Here is a 12,234-nt window from a genome sequence, read left to right as displayed (position 1 = left end):
TATGTTCGAACAGGGTGTTTGTTATGGCCAAACTGTGATTTGCACAGAAGTCCAATAACAAAACACCGCTCGGGTTCAGATCAGGGAGGCCGTTCCTCCCAATCACGCCCCTCCAGGTCTCGCTGTCGTTACCCATGTGAACATTGAAGTCTCCCAGCAGGACAACAGAGTCTAAAGGTGGCACTCCTGCGGGTGGTGGGCCTGCGGGAGGATTGGCCCATGTCTCCTCTTCGGGCTGTGCCCGGCCGGTCCCCATGGACTAAGGCCCGGCCACCAGACGCTCGCCCTCGGGCACCCTCCCCGGGCCTGACTCCAGGGCGGGGCCCCGGTAACCCTATCCCGGGCAGGGTAAACTGTTCCCTCGATGTTCTCTTCATTAGGGTCTTCTGAATCGCTCTTTGTCTGGTCCCTCACCCAGGACCAATTTGCCATGGGAAACCCTAGCAGGGGGCAAAAGCCCCCAGACAACATAGCCCCTGGGATCCCTGGGACACACAAACCCCTCCACCACGACAAGGTAGCGATTCACGGAGACATAAACATAAAATAATTAGAACACCATACATTACAAATTTTCACAATATTACACTACAATTATGCCAAATACCTTGTAGTGTTGGTAGACTAACCAGGCTTTTGCAGATAGCTCGCTGAAGTCCTTAGCGTGATTATTAAAAGTGGACCTCACAGCCTATATTATCACGCCCAAACCTCGTGATAATAGTGGTGCAACAAAACCTTGTTCTTTGTGACAAGATAAACATTTATTATTGTTAAGGTTCAAATATTGAGGAGGGATACAGGAGGAATCCAAATAACAATACTGGTCTGGCCGGTTTAAGTCAAACGATGATTTTTAATGAACACACGTGGGGAGATGTACACTGCACAGTTGTTTTGTATCATCAAGGTATTATTTGTGACGCCCCCTCATGCGTCAAAGCAGATACAATATATGCATAAGTCTCAAAACCACAAATGTTCTATTGACAACTTTTGGCACAGTTTGAAAAGAACATTCTCCTCGCCTAAAAGCCAGGTGCTTCCTGTTCATCTTCTGACTCTCGCTTATTGTCTGGAACATCAGCAGCACGTCCTACAACAAACTGTCACGTATGCCAGCACAAAATGCAGCTACAAGCAAAATATGTCTGAACTCTTACCTAGACCTAAGTTCACCTACTCTGCATGGGTGTATATGTGTATGTGTGTATGTCACGACCTCAACTGCACTGTCTCACCTCTCACCAGACAGAGGCCACTCTCATATGTGTAACAATCTAACTAAATCTATGTATGTAATATGTTGAATAACTGCTTTAATTAAATGCCACTACTGAAAGCTTAATCAGAAGATATAAATGAATAAAAGATAATAATGAATAACCTGATTATTCAAATAGCATCATCCAAACAGCTCCTCAAAATAAGTTACACTTACTCTCTCTTAGTTTCACTTTCGCAAGCACGCTCTGCAAAAGCATGCGTTTCCTGTCAGCCTGCAACCTAGTCTTTCACACTGACGTCTGGGCCTCTCCCATACAAACCAACATAATCAGCATATAAACATTTAAGATTATAAAAAGCATTTAGGATTATAAATTAAACTCAACAGTTTAAAGTGGTTATAACTGCACCTGCAATAAAGGCTAATTGGGTGCCAATATGTTTAAACATCTGAATGCAATATCTATACTGTAGACTGTATTATTAATGCAATGGTAATGATAATGATTATGAAAAATAGCAGTAAAATATTTCCCTTATCTCCACATTATACACAAGATTAGACACACCTTTACAATATTGTCCACAGAAATGTACAAGCAAAAACATTTTAACTGCTGGAACCAACAATTAACCTTCTTTTTAACCTACATAAGCCTTTTCTGTGACACTTACAAAAACAATATTTCACAGAGCTTCACAAATGAGTGTAAACACCTTAAACAAATTATCCATAATGACTGATAATGCAGGAAAATGGCTCTTGAAGATTTCAGAGTTTGGAGCTTCTTTAGTTCATTCCTGGGATTCCGCCTTCCTCAGTTTGTAGTCTGTCAGCTTTAGTCAGACAAGATGGCATCCAGGCAGGTTCAGTTTCAAAATGCTCCTGAATGAAAAAATTCATGGATATTTTTGTGTTTTGTATATATTTATAGATATAAATCTTTAGAGGTTTGACATTCAGGCACACTGGGAAAAAAAAGCTAAATTCTCTGTATCACAATAATTTGGGCCCTGGGCCTGAATTCAACATCAAAGAATTTATTGACAAACAAAATCAATAACATTTGAAGGATTCTTTGATGTTCATGTAGACTTTTGTTTCATTATCATTCATGTGTTCATACACATATTGTATACAAAGACCATTTGTTAAGTTGTTAGAGCTGTGTACATCATGCAATCTTTTGTATAGACAGCATACAAATGCAAAATAGGCATGCTACAATAAAGTGTTACCACAAAGGAAACTGAGGACTCATCACAAGACTTTATTTAATCATTCATTTTGACATGAACACCTACAGTATGAGCATTTTCATTTATTTAATTGTGACATTAAATCTCATATTGTAAAGACTCAACATTGTAATAAGCATTATGTTGTTCATTTAGACTATTTAGGTTTATCCTTTTTTCATGCAAAGTGTAAATCTCAGCTAAAACTATTCTCAGCTAAACAGTCTTTGTCATTGTCAGTGTCACCAGCTGTCTTACTACATAATCAAACATCCATTTTGATTATGTAGGATATTAGGTCCCTGCCTCTGTGGAACAGGCAATCTCTCACTTTGGGACGGGGCCAAAGGACCCTGTGCTCCCACAGTGTTGTTTGGTTCACTAATATCATTGTGTTTCTGTAATCCTTGTTGTATCTGACAGACTGCCTGTGCATTCTTCTGACATCTCAGTAATCCTCTCTCAGTCTCATGAAAGAGAACATCAACATGCAGGATTACATTTGGAAATATCTGAGACCATCCTGTCCCACTTGTTGAGTAGTTTGTCTTTCGGGTATGGTGCATCACAACCAGGATGATGTCTTTATTACCTGCACACAGCAGAAACATCCCTAAATAAATAAAATCAAATAAAAAGCCATTGCATTGTTACTGTTTTGGATGGTTAAAGGGCTGAAACCATAAGAAAAGATGTTTCCATGATTATCTTGAAAACTGAATTAAAATATTCATATGTATATTGATAGTGAGTAAAGTAAAAGAGAAACTATAAAACTATAAAAAACTGAACATACTTTATATTATTGTGACCAAGCTTTATGATACCTGGTGCTTTAGCCATGGCTGCCTCCACATCTGACCTAACACGAGAGTTGATTGGGCAGAAAACAATGACAGTGTTGCATTCCTGTAGGTCTATGCTCTCCACCAGTAGCTGTTGAGACAAATTTACTTGGTACAGCACATCTTTGTCCGCCCCGAAGGTCTCAGCTGTACAGTAACTGTAGAACTTTACTGCATCTGCACACATTTTGAAAAGAGGAAAAACTTAACAGAAAAGCTTTAAAACTTTTTTTTACTTTGATTGGACGCTCACTCAGACACATGACTAGATGGCAAATTTTGTCTTCTTGAAAAGAAACGAGGTTGTATTTACCATGTAATGAAGTAATGCATACTGTGGTACACAATGTGGTGTGATTTGTTAAAAAAGGGGGAATTGGCAAGAGGTTGGAACTCTTCTTTGTCCCTCCCATGGAAAATACTCTGGAAGCACCGTTAATCTACCAATTATTTAATTATTTTGTACAACTTTCAGTGTCATGTAGAGAATATTTATGAAAGTCATCTAAACAAGTTCAGAGGGTAAATGTATAACCACTGCATTTACAAGAATATTTAAATTTATTTATCAAAAAACAAATGAAATCATTTTAGTAGCTGTCTTTTATTAAAGAGATAAGAAATCTGATAAATGCTGTTTTATCATACCATTTTGGCCTGAAATTGTATAATGAAAAGGTGAAATGTATATAATTCATACAGGTATTTATGCACATACCTGTATGAGGGTGTTTCACGAAATCAACCAAGCATTTGAAGAATTTGTTGATTTTATCATCCTCATGGCGTTTTTGATAGGCCACCAACAATTTTTTAGCAGCTGAAAAGATAAATGAGAGTTTCAGGCTGCTTCACTGTGAATGGTTTTTAGCTGCTTCAGCTGAAAAGTAGAAAAGTATTTAGTTTTCGCTTCCAATTGTTTGTCCAAGGTATACCAGGAGGCATTACTGATGGAGCTTTGGAAAGCGAAGGTTTTCTGTGTCAGAAATTCATTAACAAATTCTTACAGTGTGACAGTTACACGACAAAATGAGCAGATTAATATATGGCATGAAATGATTCAGAACATACTGACCAATAGGACATGTGGCAGAGAAGAAAACTTTGCATAATTTTATTTAGAAATGGCAATACGGTTTAAGAAGTCGAAGAAGAAATACCCTTTAATTAGTTGGTACATACCCTCCCTGTATTCTTCTGGAAGATTGTTAATGTGTTTGTGCAGCTTCTGGAAGAAATTGCAGACAAATTGATTTATTTACAAATCAAACTACTGTTGATTTGCTGCTTTGACTCACTTAAAGGAATGACAGCTTTATTTTTGTTGTTTTTAATGAAGTGAATACTAATTAAAACTCCTGTTTTTTGCATTTACGTGTGGACGAGGAATACAGAGTTCGTCACGCAACGTCACAGGTACGAGCATTTTTTCACGTCACGCTGTGGCCACGTTATTGTTTACATGAGATTAATTGCAGAATGGCAGATAGTCAGATTAACAGTATTTTGTCACTATCTTCAGGTTTTACATGCTTGCACACACACACGCAGTTACTGTGCCTCCATTTAGAAAGTCAGAGGCGTTATGGTGTAATTATTTTACATGTAGTTGTTTTTTCCCTGTGTAATAATATTCAACATTGCTATCAATATATTTTTCAAAAAATGCCTCTCTGTGTAAAATGGGCTTAAAAACATAAACAACTGTGGGATACTGTTTGTCCATGATTTGAACCGGGGGAACAAATCGTGGCAGGATCAGCGTGATGTTATTTGTATCCCGCTGTAACTTTACTGTATAAAGAGCAAACATCTCCAACATGTCAGGAGTAGTTCGTCATTATGAGAAGTGTTTGTGAACTAAATATCAAGAATGTGGGATCCTGTTTGTCCATGATTTGAAGAGCCCAGCACGTACTCCCGACGAAGGGAAAACCAATCCTGCAGGGAGACCTACCTTGGCACTTGTGCAGGTGAAACCAAAGGGAAGATATGCTTCTTCATATTTATAGTCTTTGGCTTAGAATGAAGTTGGTTTGGAAACATATTCAGCGATGCTTCATCTCCTGCTTTGCATTTCTGTGGGCGCTAGCAGTGTCCAAGCGTTTTGTTTTGTTCCTTTTCATGGCCCCCCCTGCCATGGGGGGGCCATGAAAGACCATCAAAGTGTGGGGCCCGTGAAAGGCCATCAAAGTGTGGGCGGGCCCCACACTTTGGGAAGGTCTGGTCTAGCACAACACCTGGAGCTAATGGGGCAGTGTCCAAGCGTTTCACTCCACATATTTCACACACAAGGGTCAGTTCTACAGGCAGAAACATGGGTGTGCCATGGGCTCCCCAGTTTCACCGATCGTGGCCAATTTGTACATGGAAGAAGTGGAAAAGAGGGCTTTGCCATCCTACCCTGGAACACCATCAAGCCATTGGTTCAGATATGTGGATGACACCTGGGTGAAAATCAAATCTCAGGACGTACCACAATTCACGGATCACATTAACTAGGTGGACCGACACATGAAATTGACCAGGGAGGATATGAAAAGTGGCAGATTACCCTTCTTAGACAGTATGATTTCCATCAGTAATGGGGGACATCTAAAAGCTGATGTTTACTAGGTAAAAACTGGGTGTCATCAGGACGCTACAACACAGAGCGAATACCATCCCCACTGACACAGCGGCCAGGGAGGCAGAAGAACAGCACATCAAGAAGGCCCTGAGTGAATGTGGATAAAAGCTGGACTTTTGTCAAAGCTGGAAAGACACCTAAAGAAAGCTCCAGCCGATCCAGGAGAGAAGGACGACCGCTGCCTAAGAGAAAACCTGTAGTGATCCCATATGTGTCAGGAGTATCGGAGCAGTTGAGATGCATTTTTTCTAAACTCTCTGTGGCTTTTAAACCCCAAAACACGCTGCGCCAAAAATTGGTCCACCCCGACACAGACAGAGTAACATAGTGTACGCTGTTAAGTGCCAGGACGATTGCCAGGATTTATACATTGGGGAAACCAAACAACCTCTGTCGAAGCGGATGGCACAACACAGAAGAGCCACCTCATCAGGCCAGGACTTTGCAGTCTATTTACACCTACAGCCCAGTGGACACTCTTTCAATGATGAGGATGTACACATCCTGGACAGGGAGGAACGCTGGTTTGAGCGCGGAGTCAAGGAGGACATTTATGTGAAAAGGAAAGACCATCTCTGAATCTGGGAGGGGGCCAAAGGGTTCATCTTTCACCATCTTACAATGCTGTGATTGCAGCCATTCCCCAACTCTCTGTGAATGGTACTCATGGCCATTGATCAGTGGTCTTTGATCAGTGGGTTTTGGTCATGAGAATTTGCATAATTGTGATTAAGGAACTGACCTCACAGTCCATTGTTCCTTCAGTGGGCTGGTTTCAGTCATTATGCAAATGTACTGGTTATAAGACTAAGGAGCTTGGAAAGAAAACCGCCTGGACTTCTTGAGTTGCTTGAAGACGTTTCACCTCTCATCCGAGAAGCTTCTTCAGTTCTAAGGATCAGTGGTGGGGAGTCCCAGATTTAAACCCAGTGGGAGTTCCCCCCCAAAGGGGGACAAAGGACCCCCTGATGATCTTCTACCTAATCACATGAGCCAAGGTGTGAAAGCGGGTGTGGGTCCTAATCAGCCAGAGTTTCGGGTGTGCTCATTGTGAAACCTGGCCCCACCCTATCATGCAAATTCCTGAGGTCAAATGGCCCAGGATGTGAGTGGGCGTTAAGGCGTCTGGGAAGGGATCTCAAAACTGGATTATAGATGGCAGAGAGTTGGTGTCGTAAACCCCCGCCTCTGTTCAAAGATGGTCGCTCACAGTGGACATAGATGGCTTCTTTCACTCCTCTTTCAAACCATCTGTCCTCTCTGTCCAAAATGTGAACCTTGGCATCCTCGAAAGAGTGTCCTTTATCCTTAAGATGCAGATGGACTGCTGAGTCTTGTCCTGTGGAGGTGGCTCTTCTGTGTTGTGCCATGCGCTTGTGAAGTGGCTGTAATCGAACCTTTCCGTCGCGTTTGGGTGAAATCATAAATACTGTGTTTTACATCTGATTGCCTCAAGGCCTTATGATATCATCCACACTATGCACTTAAACATATAAAAGTGATGATCACCTGTTTTTGAGTGTTTTAATCAACTTTCACGGGGTTTGGGCAGGTAAGGGCAGCAGAGGATGGAGCTGATCATCCACAGAAGCACAGAAATCCAAGGATGAATGTTGAGTCATTTTTCCAGGAGATAACAGGCATTTTTATGGTAAAAAATATTTTGTACTTGTAAATCAAATGCGTTGTTGTGAACTTTTTTAACCTTGCAAACCAAAATGTCTGAAGGTTTTATGTTTGTGCATCTATAGATAAAAAGAAGTTACATTTCGTTTTCTTAAGGCCTGATTAAATATACAAAGCAAAACCCTACCTGTAAAACTCCGCAATCAAGTTGCCTGGCTGTGTGTGAGCTTCAACTTGCCAGTACGACCCAATTGTTTTTTTGTTTTGGTTTTTGTTACCCAATATTTTCTTCCTTTCAGCTGATGGTTCATGTCAATCCCAAATGTAAAACTCCAAAAACAAGATTCAGGCATATCTAGTACACACAGAGCTGCCACACAAAGAAATGACAGAGCATAGAGCGTAGCCAGCACTACAAAATTTGGATCCTCAGCTCTTAGTGGTGAGCGCAGTGCATGCTACGTCCGCTGTGAAAGGGCCTTTACCCTGCGTAGTGTGACTCACAGCAATGGTCCCGGGTCAGTCCTGACTTTGTGTTAAACTAACCCTAAAGCAATAATAGCATTTCTAACCACTGATATACCACAACTTCAACAGCTAGCAAAAGTTAGGGACCTAGCTTGTAAGAGCCTTGTGTGACCAACAAGGGAAAGATGGTTCACAACTTCACCTGAGAGTAAAAAGATAGAAAGAGTGAAGAGGTGGCGAGAGACAGAAAGAAGGAAGAACACTCCAGGCCAGCCAGGACTAAGACACTATTAGATTTAAAGGTCCAAGATTCAGCTGCTTAGCCTTTTTCTTCTGTGACACCAGGAAATAAACATCTTTTGAAAACCACAGCTGTTACTTCTCCACCTTCTACTCAGGTTGTTACTTATGAATGTTTTAACTGGGCTGGTTCTTTTCTATCTGAGCGTTTACAACACTTTATATAACATACCTTGTTCAGTTTTATTCTTTGTTTAAATGCTTTCTGTGTAACATTCACACTCTAAACAAGTTTCTTGTTGTTCATTTAATAATGTCTTGATTAGATCTTTAAGAAGTTATTACCTTATTACTTACTACTATACTGCTACATTGAAAGTGCTTTATAAAACTATCATTATTATTGTCATTATTATTGTTATAAATTAGGCTTTGTTCATACTAAGTGAAACTGTTTGTTTAATCTGCAAAATTAGTGGCTGAAAGTTTAGATAAATGAAATGAATCGACAAACAGCAGCATTTTTTGCTGCAGCAGGAAAACTGAACAGAATGTATGTAAGAGGTCAGAGTGAGGATGACGTCACTTAATACAGGAAATACATGCTTGTCTGTTTTGATGATGAAGGACTTCTTCAGCTCTGTAAACAACTACACTTGAGAGGACAGAGGTGATTTCATGGATCAATAACAATGTGTTTATCAGCTTTCATCATCGCAGTGCAGACATGACGTCAGATCTATCAGAGTGAAGGCCGTCTCTCTGATGACGTCACAGAGCAGAGTCCTTCTGTCCAATAAAGGATCTCAGATCAGCTGCTGCCATCTTGTGGCCACAGTTGGTTACTGTCTCTGAAAGTTGTCTCATGTTTCCTGTTGTCCTGCTAACAAAGGCTGGAGCTCATCATGCTGAGAGGGCAGCAGCATTTTGTGGCTCTTCACACATGTTCATTATATTCTGATGATCCTGGATGGAGACAAACTACAGATAAGTGTGTTCAGCCCAACTAGTTATCTCATTACAGCAGTTTGATGTTTCCCTTTGAATCCCCCTGAAGATCCTGACAGTGAAGCACGTACATAATACTCCAGCCTTTCAACTCTGAGCTTATTTAGTTCTATTAATACACTGAAATCTCATTTGTGTCATGAAGAAAGTCTTTAATCAAACAGAATTCAAAGATCAGAAACATTTCATATATGGAGTTAAACATGAATCATTGTTTCAACAACATATTTATTGTTGTCATAAACAGACAAGAAGACAACAACAAACTGCTCCTCCCATTCAACACATGTCAGTCCATATCCCAGCAAACTAAATCATCTCCATTTACACATCAAATAGAAACATGAATCACTTGTAATGATTAGAAACTTGATAGAATTTCAAATCTAGTTTGGGGAGTCATTCAGTGAGAAACAGTGAAATGATTTTCCATGTGAAAAGGTGGACAGCAGAAACAGAAAGAAACAGTGAAACTAAAAGAGAAACAAAGAGCTTTGGAACAACGAGGCAGCAGGAGGACAGCTGCAGTTTAACAGCTTCAACTCACTGACAGGAAACAACATTAGAAACATCATCATCCTCAACTCATCTGCTGCACTGACACTGACACCTTCAACGGCAACACCTTCAGTTTATCATCAGTGTTAATGTATGGAAACATCCTGTGAGTGAAAGTGTGTGTGAAGGTGTGTATGTGTGTGTTAGTATCAGGATCAGAGAACGACAGCTTTCCTGTGTTCCAGTCCAGATTCACTCTGATCCTCTGGAGCTTCTTCTCTACTGAGAGAGCAGTGACAGGAGCTGATGGTGAGTGTGCTGAGTATTTACCTGTAGAAAACCACAATCTCCATAATCCAGACAGTATGCTTCCCTTCCTCTGCACAGACTCTGCTAACACCCCCAAAGCCCACCATCTACTGTCTCCAACCTCGACATCCCAGCTGTGAGTCCCTGAGTTAAAGCCCTCAGAGCCCAGGACACAGCAGGAATAATCAAACCTCTCTGGATTATCAGGAAGCTGCTGCCTCTCTGCTCCTCTCACACTGGTCAGATCTTCAGACAGGATGAGTTTTGGATGAGCAGTGTTTGGGTCCAGAATGAGAGGAGTGTAGGAGACCACGTCCTTCATGTTGTTCCAGATGTTGAAGGTCAGGTTGCCCAGGTGTTTGGCCTGGTCTATCAGAGCTCCTGAGGGCAGCTGTGGATCATCCAGCAGGGGGCAGCGCTGGACTCTTTCCACTGCAGCCTTGTAGTTGTGCAAGAATGTGATATCTTCAGCTCTCAGCTCCTCCTCTGTGGCTCTGACTGTGTCTGAAAGAGCTGCTATCTCTCTGCTCAGAGCCTCCATCTTCTCCTTCATCATCCCACTCTTCTGCTCCTCTTCCTCCCTCAGTGCAGCCAGCCTGGCCTCCTCTTCCTCTGCTAGAAACTGCTGAAGCTTCTTAAACTGCTCCTTAATCTGCCTCTCTGTGTGTCGGGCCTGGACCTTAATGTGTTCTGCTGTTTGATCAAACTTCACTTGAACTTCTTCACAAACCTTTAACTTCTTCTTTAAGGGCTCCAGAGTTTCCTGAAGTTCCTTCTTGTGTTGTTGTGCAGCTTCATCGATGGGTCTGAATCTGTGATTGGTGTGTTTTTCTGAGTCTCTGCAGACGACACACACTGGCTGCTGATGGTCCAGACAGAAGAGTTTGAGTTTCTCAGAGTGCAGACTGCAGAGAGCCTCTGAAGCTCTCTGATCTCTCTCCTGTAAGAACGACTCACACAGGTTCTTTAAAGCCAGGTTTGAAGGTGGTTTTGACCGTGAAGATCTGCTCTTACAAACTGGACACTCACGTGTTGTTGTTTCTTTCCACTGTCTCTTCAGACAGTCTTTACAGAAGCTGTGGCTACATGACAGAAGAACAGGATCTCTGAAGACCTCCTGACAGACCGGACAGCAGAGATCCTCCTCTGATCTGGAAGCCATTGAGTCTGTGAGTGAAGCTGAAAACAGCAGACAGGAAGTACAGTCAGTCCTGGCTCCCCTCCCTCCTCTACCACCTTCACTGAAACTTCCTTTGAGTCGTGTTTTTGCTCAAACTCACATTCAGTGTGTGAAGCGTCAGCAGCTTGAAGCAGCAGTGTTGGAGTTTTCCACGTTTCTCTCCTGTAGCTGGACTCACTCAGAGGAAGCTGCTAGTTTGGTCTGAGCTCAGTCTGATCGTCTGTGCGTCTCTCTGCACTGAAGAAGAACAACATCCTGTTTCCTGGTTTGTAGCATTTCAGTGACATAGAGGCCGGAACATCATTCAGCGTGAGTGTGACAGCAGAGTGCAGACGTTTGTTGCAGATCAGAAACGAAACCTTTTCTCAAGCGTAGAAAATAAACTGTGACTCAGTGGTGCAGCTGCTTGGCAGTTTTTTTTTCAGACTTTGTTCTGGTTATTGTTCAGGTTCCACAGCAGTGGGAGTGTAATGTAGTCACACAAACACAGGTGGATTTACTCTGGAGAACTTCAAGACATGGTGAGGAGGTAATTTAGCCATGTAAATCAGCTGTATTGGATCAAGGACACATCTAAAACCTACAGGACACCGGCCCTCAAGGCCTGGAGTTTCCCCATCCCCGAGTTACTGTAACAGCAGCTACTTTTCCATCAGACCAACACCAACATCAAATTCTGTCTGATACAAACAACACTTCTAGATGGAATTTATCCTTTGACTTTAAGTCCTCCTCTTTATTCTCTGAAACACACTTTCATTCATTCATTGATCATTTTAGTCAGAAATGTTGTTTGTTACTATTAAACATGAAATATTAACATTAAAGAAGATGTGATGAAGGAATATTTGGAATATCTGGAGCTCTATTAAGTCACGTAATAACAACATGTGCATCATAGTGCAAAAGTAACATAACAAAGCTTTGTTCAGACAGTTACCTTTCAGTCGATTCACTCGGTATAA

General features: G+C 41.5%; 1 protein-coding gene across 1 annotated transcript; it reads right to left on the bottom strand.

Moving 5' to 3' along the window:
• Positions 1-9,790: 9,790 nt before the first annotated feature.
• On the bottom strand, positions 9,791-11,732 carry LOC120722509 (nuclear factor 7, ovary-like). The gene is made up of 2 exons (XM_040013519.1): positions 11,370-11,732; positions 9,791-11,268 (listed from the first exon to the last, which is right to left on the bottom strand). Exon 2 carries the CDS (start codon positions 11,249-11,251, stop codon positions 9,863-9,865), a length of 1,389 nt encoding a protein of 462 aa, XP_039869453.1. The 5' UTR covers positions 11,252-11,268; positions 11,370-11,732; the 3' UTR covers positions 9,791-9,862.
• Positions 11,733-12,234: the final 502 nt, after the last annotated feature.

The sequence above is a fragment of the Simochromis diagramma genome, unplaced genomic scaffold (genome assembly GCF_900408965.1).
Source record: "Simochromis diagramma unplaced genomic scaffold, fSimDia1.1 OVJJ01000641.1, whole genome shotgun sequence".
Classification (NCBI taxonomy): Eukaryota; Metazoa; Chordata; class Actinopteri; order Cichliformes; family Cichlidae; genus Simochromis; species Simochromis diagramma.
The sequence above is the reverse complement of the archived record's forward strand: the minus strand, read 5'-3'. Positions and strand labels throughout refer to the sequence as shown.